The 21,025-nt window shown below is 41.1% G+C and overlaps 1 protein-coding gene across 1 annotated transcript; it reads right to left on the bottom strand.

The window, feature by feature from the left end:
* Positions 1–8,502: 8,502 nt before the first annotated feature.
* On the bottom strand, positions 8,503–17,694 carry gpr37l1b (G protein-coupled receptor 37 like 1b). The gene is made up of 4 exons (XM_031726139.2): positions 16,233–17,694; positions 13,527–13,835; positions 12,619–12,987; positions 8,503–12,395 (listed from the first exon to the last, which is right to left on the bottom strand). The coding sequence occupies exons 1-4, from the start codon at positions 16,938–16,940 to the stop codon at positions 12,222–12,224; spliced, it is 1,560 nt and encodes a 519-aa protein (XP_031581999.1). The 5' UTR covers positions 16,941–17,694; the 3' UTR covers positions 8,503–12,221.
* Positions 17,695–21,025: the final 3,331 nt, after the last annotated feature.

Here is a 21,025-nt window from a genome sequence, read left to right as displayed (position 1 = left end):
CAACTGCCAGAAGATGTTTTGTAGAATTTCTGTAGTACCCTCTACTGCCACTAGGTGATGCCGCTTACTGTTTAATAAGAGGGCATTCCAGGTGGGTGTATAAAGGGAATTTTACTGGTAAATAGCTGCTGTCAATGGCAAACTAAGAAGTTAAACATCTTTATTTTTCTCTGTTTTGGGCTTCTCTTTTTTATTTTATTTTTGAATGATTGAAACCCCCAATCAGTGGACTAATGATAGCTAATGCTAGCTTTCCCATTAGAGCAGATAAATTCCTAAATATCTTATGTAGAAAATTCCTGTGTTAAGAGCACAGACAACATAAAACATCTGGGTTGGAAAATTGAAGCCAACGAGGAAGTGCCTTAAACTTGCTTTGTAGCCTTAACCCTGCATTCTCTGTGATGGCCAGCAGAGGGCGACTCTCCTGGTTGCAGACAGAATTTTATAGACGTCTGTGTGGAAAACAGACTCCAACTCCCTTGCTCATTGTCCTAAATAAACACTTTCCTTACGAGATTATGAGTTCCAGCTCTAGTTTCAAATCATGTTTAATACAACATGAAGTTCATTTTAAAAATTATTGTATGACGGATGGACATTCAACAAAGCTCTTAGTTTGAAGCCCTTTGAATCCCTCCACCACGGCCTCCCGAGGAATGTATGGTTGCATCACGCTAGCAGCTCTCTTACCATTCAGGGTTTTATTTTGGTGGTTAAGTGACAGTTTAGAGGAGAGAAAAAGCAGTGTGGAGCTCCGTTTTCTCAGCGATTCAAAAGCAGACGGACAAAAAAAAGCAGAAGAAAAGAAGCTGAAAGGGAAAAAAGGAAAACGCTGGTCATTTGGTCATTTGGTTGTGACGTGATCGCACTGATAAAAACTCCCAACTAAGTCTAACCTTATCCTCATTTCTCCTTCTCTGCATCCATCCATTCCTCTCTCCGCAGACCCTCCCTCCGTTTTTTTCTCTGAGCTACTTGTCAACAAGTGGGCAAAACTTCTTTCATAGTGTGAAGTAAGTGTGTGTGTGTGTGTGTGCGTGCGTGTAACTACTTTTATTCCAATCGACAAAGAAGCAGGCCTCACAGTTTCCTGTCTGCAGTACAAGGTGGTCCCACCAGTGTGTGTGTGTGTATGTGCACGTATTTGTTTCCAGTGAGAGTCAACCTAGCTCTCCATCGGGGGACCCCGTCCTTGTAGCCATGGCAACGTTATCCCCCTCCTCCTCCTAACTCCTTTCCTCATCAGTTTTCCCACAGAACAAAACCAACATTGTGCTCCTGGTTTTCTGTGCGTGTGTGTGTGTGTGTGTGTGTGTGCATGAGACATTCAGGTCAGATTAGTTTGTGTTCATTGAGCTTGGACTCGAAGACACACAAATGCACGCACACATCCTCACACATACACGCTTGTTGCTCTTCATTCACTCGGCCTCATCTTGCTGATAAGAGGGCCAAGATTCACACACACACTTTTCCAGAGAAGTTCTCCATATCAGTGGATTTCACACGGGGAGTGCGAGGTTGCCTTTTCAGATGCAAAGTAATGAGGACTATAGAGAAACCTTTTTATGTTACATGCACCGAACATATCGAGTGTCAAAAAGCATTTTTTATGTTTGTTTCCATAACTCTAAATTTATTTGTCATATCATGTGGAGCTTCTGAATTTGGCTGCAAACACTCACTTCACATCAACTGAAATAAAACTCTAATATTTATGCTGTTTAAAAGGTCCACTGTGAGGGCTCAGAGGTTTATCATTAGCCGTATACACTGCTGGGCCAGAAAAAAGGATTGATATTTTATTGGCGTGCATTCATGTTGGCATTGTTTAAATAAACTCATGCAATTTCATATATTTAATTCTGTCCAGAGTTTCTTTCATTTTTCACTGAGAGCTTGTATTGATAATAGCAGGAGTCAGATCACTGCTTCAAGTTTCTCCAGCGCGTCCCAAAGATTGTCAGCAGGGTTACGGTTACTATGTGGACTGGTGGCCAGTCACTGTGTAAAAAAACTGATATCTGATTAGGTGTGATGGGTGCATCACTTCCTCAGCGTCTCTTATTATTATCCAAGGATGCTCATCACTCTGGAATAGAGTACATCTTATTCATCAGACCTGGTGACCCTTCTGAATTACTCCAGAGTTCAGTCTTTATGCTTCCTGACAAGTCAAAGCCCTTTTTTATCATTAGCCTTTCTTTGTCACATTATGTGTGAAAATGCTTTTATTTTCACTTTGAGACAGAGCTGTGAGTTCTACTGTTGATTTGTTGTATCTGATTTTCATCAGACGTTTAAGTGATCATGTTTAGTGAAGATTCTGGCATGTGATGGTTCACCGTCATCCTTCCAGGTTTTAATAATGCTTTGGACCATTCTTAATCCAGCGTTAGTAATGTCAACCATCTGCTTAATTTTTTACTTTGTGAATAATTTTACGCTCACAAAACACAGTAACATCTTTTCTGAGACCGCAAGATGTCTTCCAGCACAGGAAATGGACGCCTTCAATGGAAGTCTCAGTTAAAAATCCAGGTGATGAATTTTGTTGTTTTGGTTAGGATTTATTTAAAATAAATGGGAGCCTTTGTTTTTGGATTAGAAGACTAAACATTAAGATACACAGTACCAGTTGGTCCCACCTGTGTGTGTGTGTGTGTGTGTGTGTGTGTGTGTGTGTGTGTGTGTGTGTGTGTGTGTGTGTGTGCGTGTGCAGTGTGTGTGTGTGTGTGTGTGTGTGTGGTCAAAGGAGTTTGCAAAGAAAAGCGTCTGGACTTCTTTGAGTTGCTTGAAGACGTTTCACCTCTCATCCGAGAAGCTTCTTCAGTTCTTAGGTCAAATGGCCGAGAGTCCCAGATTTAAACCCAGTGGGAGTATCCCCAAAGAGGGACAAAGGACCCCTGGTGATCCTCTAATCACATGAGCCAAGGTGTGAAAGCGGGTGTGGGACCTAATCAGCCAGGGTTTCGGGTGAGCTCATTGTGAAACCTGGCCCCACCCTATCATGTGAATTCCTGAGGTCAGATGGCCCAGGATGTGAGTGGGCGTTAAGGCGTCTGGGGAGGGAACTCAAAACTGGATTATAGATGGCAGACAGTTGGTGTCGTAAACCACCGCCTCTGTTCAAAGATGGTCGCTCACAGTGGACATAGATGGCCTCTTTCACTCCTCTTTCAAACCATCTGTCCTCTCTGTCCAAAATGTGAACATTGGCATCTTCGAAAGAGTGACCTTTGTCCTTAAGATGCAGATGGACTGCTGAGTCTTGTCCTGTGGAGGTGGCTCTTCTATGTTGTGCCATGCGCTTGTGAAGTGGCTGTTTGGTCTCTCCAATGTAGAACGTCTTCAAGCAACTTAAAGAAGTCCAGACGCTTTTCTTTGCAAACTCCTTTGACTATGATGGCCTGGATGACTGAGAACCTTCACAGACGTGTGTGTGTGTGTGTGTGTGTGTGTGTGTGTGTGTGTGTGTGTGTGTGTGTGTGTGTGTGTGTGTGTGTGTGTGTGTGTGTGTGTGTGTGTGTGTGTGTGTGTGTGTGTGTGTGTGTGCGAAATGCCCCAACAGTACTAACACAGTTGAGAGGTCTAGTTTGGTGGAGCTGAGCCCAGCATCTCTGATCTGCTAAAACTCCCCATCTCAACATCTGGCAACCAAAGAGAACTAATTCCCAATGCCATCATCCAGATGGCTGTGATACAGGAAACCTCACATAGTTGTGATAAAGCAGGAAAGTGGCCATAGTTTTTTAACACTGTAAGGTTGGGTGTGTTGACATGATCTCTGGGGTCAAGGTCTCCCAACGAGTTTTATCCTTAGGATCTGTGTTTAAATGCAGTTGGAAATAATAAATGATCATAGTAATTGTTAGCATTACGAGTATGACACATAATACAAACACAAAAATAAGCATGGGCAAAAAAAATAATAATTTATGATCAAAAACCAGATTACCTCATGAAGATGTGCAGAAATCTGTATTCGTCCCTGGTGGTTGGGTGGGTTGGGTGCTAATGTCATTAAACGTAAAAAAAAAAAAAAGTGTGTGTGTGTGTGTGGGGGGGGGTCTTAGATATTTTTTCCCACTCGTAGTATTTATTTACTTATGTTTTGTGGTGCTAATTCTTCCAAAACCCCAAAGATGTATTATTTATAATGACATAATCTTTACATTTTACAGCTAATCCCAGTTTGCTTGTTTTTCTTTACTTTTTATACCATTTCTTTGAAAAATAATAACAACTGTTAAACTGATGGCAGGTTAATCATAAAAAACAGGTACGTAAGAGTATTATTGTCTCTGCTTGTCCACCATTGTGCTGCTATAAAAATAGAGAAGTTATTACATTACAGCTAAAACTGTAAACATGACGTTACAGTCATGAAATCCCAAACTTTAGTTTAATCATTTAAAAGAAAGAGTTTTAAAGTGCATCTAGAAATGTTGCAGGAAACACACACCAACCTCAACTACCGATGTGGGGCTCGAACCTGTGACCCTCCTGTTATGCAACTGCAGCCAGCAGTTGGTTCCCATCCAGTCTGTCCCAGCGACACTTTCGCATGACCAATGGAGGTCTAGTCGCCCCTGTGTGTGCGTTCATTAGCGAACAGAGGCGGTTTGTTCACTAGTTTGGATCACAGAGGCGAGCCTCTCATCACTGCTAATGAGAACAACATCTCCAGCCTCCTGAAACACTCTGTTCCTCCAACTCTGACTCAGTCTCTCGCTCTCTCTGTTTCTCCACCTCGTTCCACTCTTTCATCCACGAGTCATAAGCAGATTTTAGAGGCACTCAAATTACATAAACATACCAAATTACATAAAGTTCAGCACCTCAAGCCTCTTTTTTTATCGGTTGCATCCGATAACTGGATCAGATATTGGTCCAGTCCTGACTCAGAAAGCTGGATTGGGTCCTTACGGTCCTAATCGACAGTTTTGTAATTTACACGTACATGTGATGAACTGTTATTTTCATAAACACTCCCATGTTACATGTTAGATAGAGTTCACAGGCAGTATTTAATCCAATTTAAGAAGCTTTGAAAATAAGAAAATATATTTAAAGAATTACATTCATTCATTGGTGGGTTTGATTAGATGATTATGGATGATGTGTGTCCTTACATACAGCCTGTTTTTTCTGGTTGTTTTTTTTTTTAATCCTCTGCCTTCGTGTCCGTTTGTCCGTCTACAGGACGTTTACATTTGTAAATACCCTTCTTTGGTTGCTCGGCGTAACCAGGCAAAGACAGGAGAGGAAAGACGCTCACACAGATTACAAAAGAGTTTGAGTTTCGAGATTAAGAGAACTGTGTGTGTGTGAGGGAGAATTTGGGCTTGTATCCCATGGAGACAGGACAGTAGTGAGGCCATTGACATGCAGAGCAGCAGCGGCTCTGCTGCAGGAAAATCCTCCTCACTATTAGACTCTTCTCAGAGAGAGGATCCCTGTACTCCATTTAAAACAGCGTGTTGGACAAATGCTTTAAAAGCTTTAATGAGATCCTCAAACCAAGAACTCAGAGAGGAACCAACAACCAAGAAGCTACAATTAGGACCTTTAAATTCTCCACAGAGAAATTCAATACCTGTTTCATTTATATTTATTTGTATTTACCAAAATATGAAGATCTTCTATGAAAACCAATCAAAGAATGCATAAATGATTTGGCACATGCATAAATGTATTACTAATTTGAGCTAAAGTGATGAGTCATTTCACTTTTTACTTGATTATTTGGCTGTTTCAGTGTTGCCTATATGGGATTTGTCGCTGTTGTTTGCTTCACATTGTTGAAATTTTAATGTTTAGTTAAAAAAACAAACCTAAACTTAGACGGACTGGAGATTTTTCAGTGCTGACCTATTAGTGATGATTTGAAAACAGCTGTTGAATCCCAACAAGAATGAAAAGCAAGTTCACTGACCGAACGCTAAATTTAAGAATTCTACAGCCTTTACATATCGTGATCTTCGACAGACCTGTGAATTAGTAAGTTGATGTTTCTGAAATTTAACATCACAAAAAAACACCTCGACTGGTCAGGGTATGTGGAACCAACAGCATGTTGCAAAAAAAAGGACACGGTTTAAAAGGAAAGTGAGAAGGACTTCGAACAGTCCTTCTGACAACTGTGGAAACAACCTGATGGATTTTCAGCTGCTGGACGAGGCTCTGGAAACTCCCTCTCTTTTTTTAATCTTCTCCGGACCTTTTAGTTGTAGCTGTAGTTCTCAGGACCTTATAGTTGAGATATAAGAGACTATAAGAGATACAGTGGCTGCAAAAGTATTCGGCCCCCTTGAACTTTTCCACATTTTGTCACATTACAGCCACAAACATGAATCAGTTTTATTGGAATTCCAGGTGAAAGACCAATACAAAGTGGTGTACACGTGAGAAGTGGAACGAAAATCATACATGATTCCAAACATTTTTTACAAATAAATAACTGCAAAGTGGGGTGTGTGTAATTATTCAGCCCCCTGAGTCAATACTTTGTAGAACCACCTTTTGCTGCAATTCCAGCTGCCAGTCTTTTAGGGTATGTCTCTACCAGCTTTGCACATCTACAGACTGAAATCCTTGCCCATTCTTCTTTGCAAAACAGCTCCAGCTCAGTCAGATTAGATGGACAGGGTTTGTGAACAGCAGTTTTCAGATCTTGCCACAGATTCTCGATTGGATTTAGACACCAGAGAGGTCAGGGATAAAGTTATTGAGAAATTTAAAGCAGGCTTAGGCTACAAAAAGATTTCCCAAGCCTTGAACATCCCACGGAGCACTGTTCAAGCCATCATTCAGAAATGGAAGGAGTATGGCACAACTGTAAACCTACCAAGACAAGGCCGTCCACATAAACTCACAGGCCGAACAAGGAGAGCGCTGATCAGAAATGCAGCCAAGAGGCCCATGGTGACTCTGGACGAGCTGCAGAGATCTACAGCTCAGGTGGGGGAATCTGTCCATAGGACAACTATTAGTCGTGCACTGCACAAAGTTGGCCTTTATGGAAGAGTGGCAAGAAGAAAGCCATTGTTAACAGAAAACCATAAGAAGTCCCGTTTGCAGTTTGCCACAAGCCATGTGGGGACACAGCAAACATGTGGAAGAAGGTGCTCTGGTCAGATGAGACCAAAATGCAAAACGCTATGTGTGGCGGAAAACTAACACTGCACATCACTCTGAACACACCATCCCCACTGTCAAATATGGTGGTGGCAGCATCATGCTCTGGGGGTGCTTCTCTTCAGCAGGGACAGGGAAGCTGGTCAGAGTTGATGGGAAGATGGATGGAGCCAAATACAGGGCAATCTTGGAAGGAAACCTCTTGGAGTCTGCAAAAGACTTGAGACTGGGCGGAGGTTCACCTTCCAGCAGGACAACGACCCTAAACATAAAGCCAGGGCAACAATGGAATGGTTTAAAACAAAACATATCCATGTGTTAGAATGGCCCAGTCAAAGTCCAGATCTAAATCCAATCCAGAATCTGTGGCAAGATCTGAAAACTGCTGTTCACAAACGCTGTCCATCTAATCTGACTGAGCTGGAGCTGTTTTGCAAAGAAGAATGAGCAAGGATTTCAGTCTGTAGATGTGCAAAGCTGGTAGAGACATACCCTAAAAGACTGGCAGCTGTAATTGCAGCAAAAGGTGGTTCTACAAAGTATTGACTCAGGGGCTGAATAATTACACACACCCACTTTGCAGTTATTTATTTGTAAAAATGTTTGGAATCATGTATGATTTTCGTTCCACTTCTCACGTGTACACCACTTTGTATTGGTCTTTCACCTGGAATTCCAATAAAACTGATTCATGTTTGTGGCTGTAATGTGACAAAATGTGGAAAAATTCAAGGGGGCCGAATAGTTTTGCAAGCCACTGTATACAACAGGAGAAGAACAGTACATTTGTATTTTGTAAAGTCCTGTTTTAAAAGCTTTGTTGCCCTGTTGGCAGTAATGTAGTCTTTCCACTTATTCCCAGATCTTACAGTTTCTCCAGTGTGTTCTCAGGGAATGTTCTCAATACTTATTTAATTGCTCTATGCCTCATCCTAATGAGTCTACAGGACAGCAAACCTTGTATAATATAAAACACAATCTACAGCAGTGTAAAGTTACAGTTTATATTTTTGTGGTTTTGGTTAGATATAATATGTCAAATGAACTGAAATCAATATGGAAAATCATATTGATTTTTGCAACATGAATAATGAGTCTGTGAAAGAACAAGTGGTGGTACTGTCACTGCAAAAAGAAACCTGCAGCACCCACCAGGTGGTGTTTTAGTCTGTTTCCTATAGTGTGACATATTTAAAAAGCATTGGCTAAATTACCAGACTTTGCTTTCCAGCCGCACTGATTCAAAATTTCAAACAAACTGTAAGAGATAAACTCTTGTAGCATAACTGTTGTTCCACCTGCTGTTGGTTAGCCCTCCTGGTAAAGTTGTATTTTACAGATTCATGAAACAGACTTGAGGAATTTTTCAGTTCAATTTTATTTATATAACACCAAATCACGACAACAGTCACCTCAAGGAGCTTTATATTGTAAGTTAAAGACCCTGCAATGATACAGAGAAATTTCCAAAAGAAATTCTACTTTACATGCAGGTGGCTGCAGGAAGCAAATCTGTGAGTTTCTATTGGTAAAGTTGCTTATTGTGATTTTATTTTTAGAAAGGTTTCCAGTCTCCATTTCATGGCATCACAAGAGCAAACTAAGTGTAGATTTAGATTATCTCTAACAAACAAAGTACAAACAACTAAAATAATTTCTTGAAACGACGATGGTAAAGTTTAAACTCCTGGATGGAGCTGAATTTCATCATCCTCTCATTGCTTAGCCAACCCTTTGTGAATCCAAAACTTTCTTTTTCATTTATCAAAAAAACATGACTCCAACAACTGCTCATCAGTAGCACAACGACATGGGAAAAGACCAGGAAGAAGTATAAATAGTATTTAATCTTTCAATTTATCTTACTTTATCATTTGAATTTTTGATGTGGTGCAACAGTTTACACCTTTGTTTCTAATGTTCATCCACATTTCTCTTCTGTTCTAACAGATAACATAAAATGATGGCACCAAATATCAAATCCCAGAGCTTGAACCGAGATATTGAAACAAACTGTCAGCTGGAGATGTTTTGAGGATAAGAATACATACATTTAGCAATTTAAATGTTGAGTTCGAAACTGTTTGTAACATAGTTTGGTACCAATCCAATAGCAGTCATACTACTGAGGAGTCAAAACATTATCACGACCTGCCTAGCTGCACTCCACAGATGGAGTTATACTCTGTTACAGACATGGACACATGAGTCCATGAAGTCACAGACAAAAGGTGGCAGACATGCAGAGCTTCTCCCACTCTGTGTCTGAACACAACCTTTACGTCATTTAGACCCAAGCAGATTGTGGTATACTTTTCCACTTCTTCCCACAAGATTTCAGTGACTCTCCAACTCATCTGTGCGGCCATGGTAACTTCGGTCTTGTCAGAGTTTCTTCCACATCAAATGTGTAGTAACATCTTTTTACCACATATTAGATCTTGTTACCACAAAATCAGCTTGATTAACATCATCGGTGTCAACAATTTTGAGTTGTAGCAGAGGAGATCTTTTTTTTCCCTCCAGGTTTAATTTGCAGATTTGAAATAGTGAATAAAAAGCACTTGTTTAAAGGCTGTTCTGCAGATCTTGAAATAAGGCAGTCAACATTTTGCAAAGTTCGTATGACTACTTCTTACTGGCACTTTGTTGTTTCAGACACTTAAAGCCCTTTTCCACTAGTACGGATCTGCTCGGTTCAGTTTAACTCGGTTTTTAGGGTTTCCCTGGCATGCGGTATTAACAGGTACCAGGTACTTTTTTAGTATCTACTTGGCTGCCCTTCCAAGTCCAATCCGAAAAACGTGATGTCAACAGACTGTACCCCACCAATTGGCTAGTCAATGCCGTCACTCAGTGAGTCATGAGAGTGACTCATTCACGAAAATCAAAACTGCCAATTTTGAAACCCGGCAACGAGGGAAATGGCTCCACAGAAAACAACACGGCGGTCCCAGAGTCTGCCAAAAACTTTTAGACTGAGCAGCAAGTATACCATCGCCTCAACACCCTGTTTGTGTCACATCCAAGTGTCATCACAGGACTTTTGACCGTATTGGTATACAGACCCTACGCACATTAGGGAGTCCCCAATTGTAATTGAAAATAACCCAAACCGAGTTGAGTGGTGTCGAGTAGGTATTAGTGGAAAAGGGCTATCTGCTTAGCCAATGGTCAGAAATTCATCATGGTGACATCAAATATTACAAATGTGACATACAAAAAACTAATAACTCATTTCCTGCCATACAAATATGTCATTAGTTACACATCTAGCATTAAAAATAAGCTACATTCATGGTTCTCTTTCTTCGTTTGTTCTAGTTGTTTGAGATTGACAGTCTGAGTGAAAGCACTGTGTTAAATACAGATTACGTCTCTTAAAACTACACAGTAGAACTTCCTGTACAAACAGAGCACCTCAGTATTGACAGGGTGAGAGTCCTGTTCAAAAACTCTTCAGATATCCTCCCGTCCCCGTTTCACCACTTTCTTCATCTTATTGCTTCAGGATGGGTTAGTGGCCTCACGAAGCGCCACATCCTTTCCCAAAAACAGAACCCATAGAAATAACTTTAAACACATCCTGATTTTCCTTCCACAGGTGCATATTATGCATATATGAGCTGCACAGTTCAATGGAGAATTCCTGGTTGTTGCTGAACAGATGCTGCAAGCGTTGCTGAAAGGCAGCACTGCACTGGAGGCAGAAATAATCTAACCCGAACTCTTTCTTTAAATTGTAGATGATGCGAAAATGTAGAAGGAAAAACTTTCAAGATAAATGGTAAATGTTTGTTGTCAACTTTTAGGAATTTCCATCAAAGTTATTGGAATTTTCTGGTTTTCAAGGAAAAATAGTTTCAAGGTCTAAACTTATTTACTTTTGGTTGAAATGTTCAAACATTTCTAAAAGCATTTTTAAACACTTACTCTACACAAAGAGCGAAATTATGTGAATATGAGCAGCTCATCATCCCACCCATAAACGAACCGTTCCAAAGTTTGTTTGGGACCAGAATAAAACCACCTGTAAAGGGTTTTGGTGTGTTTGCTCTTCACTGTAGTCACACCTGCCCAGATAATTCATATTGAGAATCAGATTTAACTGAATTAAGAAGTGCAGGTGTAAGTGCACTCTAAATTAAATTTGGGAAGCTAAAGTTAACCCTCTGTACATTATCATTATTTTTCCACTGGAGAAACTAACATGCAAACACAAACTAGTTCATAGCCAGAAACTGTTGATAAAGAAAAAGTAAAATGTACATCCTGCAGTGACCAGGATAACTCGTATCCCATTTTACAGGAAAGGATTTCACAAGATTATTTCTGCCTCAACAGCAACATTTGTTTAACTAAGAAATGAAGCTGTTTCGGGCTGGCCTGTGTCAATAAAATGTTTCAGTTCAATCAGTTACAGAAATTTGTATTTTTTTTAAAAAAAACTATTTTGTTCCAAAAAGTTTTTCATTTTATATTTAAGCAGATCAAATGTTTATATTAAAATGTCATACTAATTTCAAATTTATGCTCAGCTCTCTATAGAGTTCACCTCTTATCACAGCAGCAAACTTCTATGCCTTGCACCAAACTAATGTTGCATATAAATGAGTTTAAATTCATGTTCCAAAAAAAACAACAAACTTGAGCCCCACAGCATCGATCTAAGGAGTGTAACCAAGGAAGACTTTCAAGACATTTCCATATATTGTGCAGCAGGATGCCAGAGAGATGAGTTCTTTCAGAGTCCTGAAACAGGCTCCTGCATTTATAACAAGTGGTTGTGCAAGTACACCATCTTCTTCTAATCTTGCTACAGATTAAACATTACTTCCTGCACTGACAGGAAGCTGAAGGGAGTAACTCTGAGTCCACATGGGAGTATCATACAAATGATGGTCCGGTAGAACAAGAGAGAATAGACAGAAAGTTGAAAAATATTTTCAAAATAGTGAAAAATGGAAAGAACGTGTAGAAGGAGATGGTGGGTATACAGGTAATGTTGTAGAGAGGAGCAAAGGAGGAAAAACTAAGAGAAGAAGAGATGATCGACAGTCAGAGACAGACTTGTTGCTCTAGCTAGAGATGGACAAAATGGCTGACGTGTCTTTAGCCTTATCAAAGAAGATGGACGTCTCATTGGCCCCCTTGAGTTTGACCTGGGGAGGTCCTGGAGAGCCTTGGGCTCCGGTTGGCTGACACTCCTGACAGCAGCAGCAGCAGCAGTCCATAAAGGCTTGGCCAAGAGCCTGAAATGCAGACAATGCACAGCTTTGGTAAATTACAACTATACGTCCAAAATCAAACACAATACTCCAGTAGACCAAAATGCAATGAATTAAATCTTTTCAATCCATCTGCCATTTCTCATAATGGGAAATGGACAGCAGGGGGTGAATTCTCTGCTTGGAAAAAGACTTCAGTTGTACAGAAGTCTTTGGGAAAACACCTTTTGGCTCGGTGGCAACCTACCTTACACAGGCACAGCAGCAGCACCGGCGTCACCGATGACTTGAAGAACAACAGGAAGTGATGTAACAGCACCAGCATGGTGGCAGTGTCTTCGGAGATGGTGATGTGCGTGTAGGCCAGCGTGATGTTGCAGACATGCTCAGGCAGAGCACACACGCCATACACAACAGCTAGAGCTAGTAGAGTGCAGTTCAGCTGTCGCTCCAAGGCTTGGTGCTGTTGACGCTTCTGGTTGGAGCGTTCATCGAGGTTGCGCTGCTTTTGGGTGGCGCTGGAGTCGTTATTGACATTCCGGGTGGCCATTTGGCAAAGGATAGTGAAGAGGACAGGGAGGCAGAAGTAGCAGCCAAAACACCACCACATACGACCCTGAAGCAGAGAGGTTAAAACAGTAAAAACTGAAAGAGGAGAACTTTTAGTAATTTGGGAACGTTCTGGTTTTGTCTGGGCAAAAAAAAGCCACAACAGCTTTTCTCCACACCTAAATAGCCCTTTCAGGAACTCAGATCTTACTGCTTTTCTACCTAAAATGTTCTGGACAGAAAACTGATTGTGGTTTCATTTACGACCACTGAGCCAGCCTGTGTGTTGGCTGAAGCTGCTTCTCTGAGACAAACCCATGATATCTCTGTCCTTACTAAATCCTTACTCATCAATTCAATAAACCAGAAAACAAACAGAAATGCTTTTTACTTTCATTTGAGCTCTGACTGGTGGTCTTTTGACAGTGTCCAATTGGTGTCCATTTCTTCAGTGCCAGTGTACACAACATGTGGACGGCCACCAGTTAAGGGGAGAAGCATCATTATATAAGATCTACGTCCAGATTTACATGTTCCATTTCTCCTAATCAACACGCGGATATTATGTGTTGGTCAGTTCAGTGCATATGTCTGCTTTGGTCTCACCTGGTGATACCTGAGCAGCAGGGAGTGAAGAGAATCAGGCAGGTAGAGGGACAGAGGAGAGGAGGGCGTGATGGTGCAAGAGTCGACCAGCCGGCCGGTGGATGGAGACACGGCCTGGCTGAGCTGCCATAGGAAGATTTCAGGGCTGGACAGCAGCAGAGCAGAGAGCCACACCAGCACCATCTTCATCAGCACTGAGCGACAGCGCTCCACCCGCCGAGCCTTTGGCTGGGAGGATGAGGTGGCAGCGTGGAAGCGATCGATACCCAGAGCGCACAAAGTGAAAGAGGTGATGCCCAGAGATACAACCTGCAGGGATGAGGAGGACAACAACCGCAGTAAGTCAGTGTGGCCGTTCATCAGAGAAGGAAACTGTGCCATAAAATAAAATTTAAACAGTTTACAGTAAAACTGCTGAATTCTCTGTTAAGAAAACAGAGTTCAGAGTTTGAGTTCATGTTGCTGTTTCTGAAATCAGTCTATTGCCTTATCTCACGTAGCTCACCTGATGAAAAAGATTCAATATGTCACATGTTGAAGTCCATATAATAAATATATATGACGAGAGGCATGGTTACTATGACATCACCAATGGGTTATGAAGCCTAAAGCTGAGCGTTTTGATTGTTGTCTCCATCCTGGTGCTTTACAGACAAGCTAACTGGGCCTAACATTGAAAGAGAGGACAAAGCACGCTCAGTGGCTAATGACTTCTCATGGAGCATACCCAACTAAATCTAACACTGATCATAATGAACAACATCAGTATTATGTTTTATTTAGTCACCCTGGAATTGTCTATAGACCCCATTAAGTCATATGGAAAATGTTTACTGAGGTCAAAGTGCAAGACAGCTGAGGATTCTTTTCCCATAGGCTTCTTTACAAAATAATCTTTTTATTAATGTTATACTGTTAATATATTACAATGTATTAACAGTTCATATATCTGTTTGGAGTTTGCATGTTCTCCCCGTGTTTGCGGTGGTTCTCTCTGGGTACTCCGGCTTCCTCCCACAGTCCAAAGACATGCAGCTATTGGGGTTAATTGGTGATTTTAAACTTCCCATAGATGTAAATGTGAGTGTCAGTGTCTGTCTGTGTAATATTTAAAAATCGGAGAAAGAAAGTTCTGTGGTTTGTTGGATTTTTCAGATGGAAACGCAATGGCATCTCTGTGCCTCCGTGATGTGAGTAGCATAGATTTGAAGAACGAGTACCTACAACAATAATCAGTACCTCGAAAGCTGCTTGAGTCTATAGACGATGGACAGAGACACTGCCAGCTCTTCTCAGAGCTCAGGGCTTCCATAAATCATACAAACACATTTTCACCTCCAATTTGTTTCTGTTTAACTGAAAGCTGTAGCAGGAAGTTGTAGATCAAATCTTCATCATACTGTTTCAAAAGTCCCTATGACCATTCTAACCATTTTCTGTGTGATGGACCAAAAAACTGATACTCTAGTAGTGTAATATATGTAATATGCAGTTGTTTGGGTATTTCGAAGAGCCAGAGAGCATATTTCAGTGTGGCTGTCCTGCAGCACTATCTTTAATTAACGAATCATTAACAAAGCTGCCAGTAAACTAATCTAGTAACAGATGTACGTTTTGGACAGCCAATCAGTAACAAAATAACAGAAAAACATTAATCACTCACATACAAGGTCTTAAATAATCAGGCCCCATCTTATCTTAATGACCTTGTAGTACCATATCACCCTATTAGAGCACTTCGCTCTCGCACTGCAGGCCTACTTGCTGTTCCTAGAGTATTTAAAAGTAGAATGGGAGGCAGAGCCTTCAGTGTTCAGGCCCCTCTTCTGTGGAACCAGCTTCCAGTTTGGATTCAGGAGACAGACACTATCTCTACTTTCAAGATTAGGCTTCAAACTTTCCTTTTTGCTAAAGCATATAGTTAGGGCTGGACCAGGTGACCCTGAATCCTCCCTTAGTTATGCTGCAATAGACGTAGGCTGCCGGGGATTCCCATGATGCATTGAGTTTTTCCTTTTCAGTCACCTTTCTCACTCACTATGTGTTAATAGACCTCTCTGCATCGAATCATATCTGTTATTAATCTCTGTCTCTCTTCCACAGCATGTCTTTATCCTGTTTTCCTTCTCTCACCCCAACCGGTCGCAGCAGATGGCCCCGCCCCTCCCTGAGCCTGGTTCTGCCGGAGGTTTCTTCGTGTTAAAAGGGAGTTTTTCCTTCCCACTGTCGCCAAAGTGCTTACTCATAGGGGGTCATATGATTGTTGGAGTATGTATTATTGTAGCGTCTTACAATATAAAGTGCCTTGAGGCAACTGTTGTTGTGATTTGGCGCTGTATAAATAAAATAGAATTTAATTGAATTGAATTAATCATCATTTCTTCTTTAATACCATCTACAGCTGTTAGTCTCAGTAAGATTAGAAATGTAAAATAATAAAATTGAGGTCAGTTGCCGCTATTATGATGATTATTACAGAACTAGCACATACCTGTAATTTTGGAAAGTTTTTTGATATTTGTTGTCATTTTAAACAAGTAGTTGTAAAGGGAACCTTAATTGTTACCCATCTTTGGATCTGCTTACTTTTTCTACATTGGCAGTTTGGACAAAATTTCTACTTCACAGTTGTATTTATACAGTCTGCTGTCCAGATGTACACGCCATTACACTGACTTCCTGCTTTTTAACATAAGCCACACCCACCTCCATATAAGGCACCATGCGACAGGTGATGTCACCTAGGATCCTCCTATGGGATAGCTGGTTGAGAACCACCACAGGAAGGCACAGAACCAGAACCAGGAAGTCCCAAAATGCCATGCTGGCCAGCAGGTAGTTCCAGGCTGACCTCATGTAATAGTTGTTCCAGACAATGCACATGACCGCCATGTTTCCTACTACGCCCACTGCCAGCACCAGGCCAGCCAGGAACAGGATGGCGTAGGCTGCATATGAGCTCTCCATCAGGGGGTAAAAGGGGTTGAAGAGTCCTGGAACATCATGGTCAGCATTGGAGGTGTTTGCGTGGAGGTTATCATCTTCATGAACCACATTTCCAGCCACTGTAGTCGTTTTATTGCTGAACTCAGTAACTTGAGGCGTCGTAACCCATTCATTTTCGAAGGAATCACCAAAGGTGGACTGTTGCTCCTCTTCATCCGCACCACGGGTTTGGCGGCGGTTACGGTCAAGGTCCAGGTCCAGCATCTCGGGTAGGGGGAGGCTCTTGTCAAGGACGTAGGAGTCATCCTGGGTTTTGACCGGTTTGCCGATCCAAAGGGGCTTCGGTTCGACAGGGGAGGAAGGTCTATCATTGTTGCTATGCTGCCCATCATGTTGCTCAGCACTCTTTGCATCAGTAACCAGCAGCGACAGACACAGACACAGCCACAGACCGACTGACAGAGCCATGATGCAAAACTTAATATGACAGTTTCCTTTTAAACCCAAACCAGAAGAGTTCAGGACTACCTGTTGCTACGAAATCTGCAAATAATTCAGTACAAATCCAGAAATGTTCCCAGAAATTTCCAATCCACTGAAAACAACAATTTGTAACTGATGTTGGCAAAGTTTCCAAAAATTTTCAATTAGATTGAGCAAGTCCAGAAATCCATAAAATTGTGTGTGGGGTGGGGGATGCTGTTTGTTTGTCAAAGTCAAAAATCAACGAAAAAGAAATGCTAAGATTACTTCAAGATTGTTTCATAAAACTTTAAAAATAACAGTTTAAAAACATTTCCAGTTATAGAGAAAGCCTGTTGTTTCTGAAGATAGCCAGTAGGTTTTTGTACAAGTTTGAGGTCCAGGATAGAGGGGTCCTCTGTTATCTCTTCTCTTCAAACTCCAAACACCCCCAATTTACTCACTTTAAAACTTCCCTCTGTTTTCCCATACATTAATAATCCAAACAGGTGTTGAAGCTCCAGGAGAAGCAGAATAGTGGGGGCAGCAGCAGGGTGAGTGTCCGTGTCTGGGCTGCTGTGTCTTGGCTGCAGGCAGCGCAGAGACTGGGCGTCCTGGAGCTCTGAGGATCTCTGGGAATGAGCAGCCCTCTGCAGCACGGCTGGATGGAGCCTTTGTCGGGACACACACAAGCATACAAACAAGGCTGGCACACACACGCAAACACACACATTTGTCTGCACGATCATGCACGCATACTTTCTTTTTCTCTTTTTGGCTCTCACCTTCTCTCACACACACTTTAACAAATTCTCAGGTCTGCTGCCCCCTGGTGGTGGTGGGTGTACTTGGGACCTAAAAGCAGGTGAATTGACTAAAGAAAGAGAACTGAGTGTTGATGAAACTGCTTCTCTGAGTTTTTTGAGTTTGCCTGCAGCTGCTACTACATACATATCAATTCCTACTTATGTAACCTTAATAATGTCATCAAAGTCTGACTGTATGATTGTACAACGACACTTTCTATCCCACTAATGTGTGGGAGCTCTTTTACCTGGTAGAGCTCCCACAGTTACACATCCTCAGTTAATACATCCATTATTTCATCTAGACACTAGCAGCTATCATCTAACTGCTATTTTAAAACATTTCAGGATATGTGTTTGTGCTGTCTTTCTGCAGCATTGTCTAAGTTGGTCACCTGTTAAATCTGATAGCAAACCTCTTTCAAATTGACTTTGTCCAAAAATAAAGTTTTATAAACATTTTTTCTACAGGAAGTTATACTTCTACTGCTATCATTGATTTCAATGTTAAATTCTTTCTCTGCCATGTTTTCATGGAGGGCTATACTCTTGTGTCACCTGTGCACACCCATAAACAGTGACTTAGCTGTGAGTGATCTCCCCACTCACAGCCATTGTACGTACAACATACAAGTGCATGCATCCATGCACATATTAACTTAACTGGATGAAAAAGGTATTCTCTAATAAGACTAAATATTTTATGATGCTTTATTTTATTTTCAGTTATTATATATTTATTAATTGTAAGCCCTGCAATTTCCCATTTGATTTGATCACTGAAAGAGTAAACTGTGTGTCCTGGAGCAAATGACAAAACCAAAACTAAAGTTGCAACTTCAGAATAGAATAATAGAATAGAATAGAATAGAATAGAATAGAATAGAATAGAATAATAGAATAGAATAGAATAGAATAGAATAGAATAGAATAGAATAGAATAGAACAGAATAATCCTTTAATTGTCCCACAAGGGGAAATTTGGTTGTAACAGCAGCCAAAAAGACACATATACAAACAAACAGGACACAGAACAGAAACATACACAATTTTTCTTACATATTTACATTAAGGACAATGGTTACTATATACAGAGTACTGTACAGTTATTAAATTAAATAAAAATAACTACAGATAAGAGGCAAACCAGGTTGTAGTGCGAATCGGTTAATTAACTTATTGCAGTTACAGCGCTGATGTAAACATCTGTGATTGTTGGGAGCAGTTCTGATTGTACAGTCTGACAGCTGCAGGGAGGAAGGACCTGCGGAAACGCTCCTTCATGCATCGAGGATGCAGCAGTCTGTCACTGAAGGAGCTCTGCAGTTCAGCAACATTTCCATGCACTCATTCACACATTCAGCACTCAGTAGGTGTGGGTAGGCAAAACCATTTTCTTGTTTTCAGTTTAAAAAAAAACATTATCTAAAAAAAAAAAAAATCAATAGAAAGCATAAATGTATACAAACAGGACAGACCTCCAGTTGATTGGAAATCAGTTACTGGCCTTTGGCCTCATGTGGTATTGATCTGTGCTAATAACTGCTTAGCTGCCAGGTTTGATACATGGATAGATTTTGTGCATTCATTTGAACAGATTTCTTTTTCATTGCGATGCAGAATCAGGATAGTCCACTGGATCAGATTCTAGGTATGAAAATCTTATTTGTGATCGTGAAATGTTTCATTGTTCATCCACAACCTGCAGTTCAGCTTTCTTCCATCAGAGGTCGATATTGCACCGTCTTAGCAAAGTCAACTAACGTACAACTCCTCCAATTCTTGGACCACTGATCAACATTTAGTCTCCACCTATGATAGAGCCTCCTGCCGTTCTCACTGATTCCCTCTAATGAAGATAAATAACATTTACGACCATTTAAACTCTGACTGTGAGTCACTGAAGGTGTGAACAACCAGGGAAAATTTTGGATTAATGAGCGAGGATCATTGAAAAAAGATGCCCAAAAGAGTTTGCTCTGTGCTCCTGGTTTTGTGCCGATTCATTTCACTGAAATTCATCTTGGATTTTGTTTCACTGGTTTAAATTTGCACAGACTGATATGGGGGATATGGGGCATTACATTGTTTAAACTTTTGATATGAAGCGTGCCAGTAAATGTTTGAGCAACACTTCCCTCGAGTTTTAGAAGTACATGGGAATTTGATTAGATGCCAAATGATGATAAAGAAAATGAAACTTGATTCTCTCACAGAAGCAGAATAGAAGCTTGTTTCTCTGAAGAACTCGGTTCACAGGTCAAACCCAGCACTGCAAGTTATGCACAAAGATTGGAAGGTCTTCGTTCTCATCCAGAGGGCCTGGTGGTCTTTATTTATTTAACCCCTTTAGATTAATATGAAGATTTGGAGGAATTTGCCGGTTAAGTGTCTTGCTTTATGATTTAGAATATAAAGTTTCTGTTTAGTGGACTAATTAAACTCTTTGTGTGAGAGTGTCACCCACCCTGTCTTATGAAAATGGTAATCCATGAAAATAAAGAGAATTAAGCCTTATCTTCCCAGATTATGATTGTGCAGTGACATGTTCTCATTATGTTATTGATAGACATATTTGATCTTCTGAGGCCTTCTGCACTAACCTAAATCTAACCACAACCCTGAAACCGAGTCTGAACCCTCAAACTGTGGCGATGTGATTATGGGAAATGCAGGAACATCTTCAGTATGATGGACTGTGAAAAGACACACCTACGATCTCTGATTGCTTTTGAAAGGAGCGCGGCAGTAATAGTAATAATTAGTAATAATAAAGCATTTCATACTGAGCGTCTGGTTGCTCCAATTCAACCAGCTACAGGCGGAGCCAGCACTGTGACAGGCTGTAGGTCCTCACAGAGACGGCCATCAGGTGAGTCCAGGAGCTGCATGCGGACTCGCTGTCCTACTTTGTCCTCTCTGCTCCTGCAGCTCTATATAAGGCTGTCAGTCTCTCCAGTGGAAGACATGGAGGGCAGCACGGGTCAGCGGACACACACACATGCAAACCTTATATGGGAGAGAAAGTCGGTGGAAAATGTTGGTGTGAAACAACAGAGCATGAAATTCCTCCTTTCCCTTAAATCCGACTTAAATCTCCCAGGCTGACAGTCATGTTTGGCTTGGAGTGAAGCATCCTGCAGCTGACCTCAAATATTTAAAAAAACATACAATCTGTCCTCATTAATACACTGTCCCTGTCCACCAGCACCTCCAGGCCATGTGTTCTGTCCATCCTCAGGGGGAGAGACCACGTTCATCATGAAGATGCATGACGCCAGCTGA

The sequence above is a fragment of the Oreochromis aureus genome, linkage group 20 (genome assembly GCF_013358895.1).
Source record: "Oreochromis aureus strain Israel breed Guangdong linkage group 20, ZZ_aureus, whole genome shotgun sequence".
NCBI classification, from domain to species: Eukaryota; Metazoa; Chordata; class Actinopteri; order Cichliformes; family Cichlidae; genus Oreochromis; species Oreochromis aureus.
The sequence above is the reverse complement of the archived record's forward strand: the minus strand, read 5'-3'. Positions and strand labels throughout refer to the sequence as shown.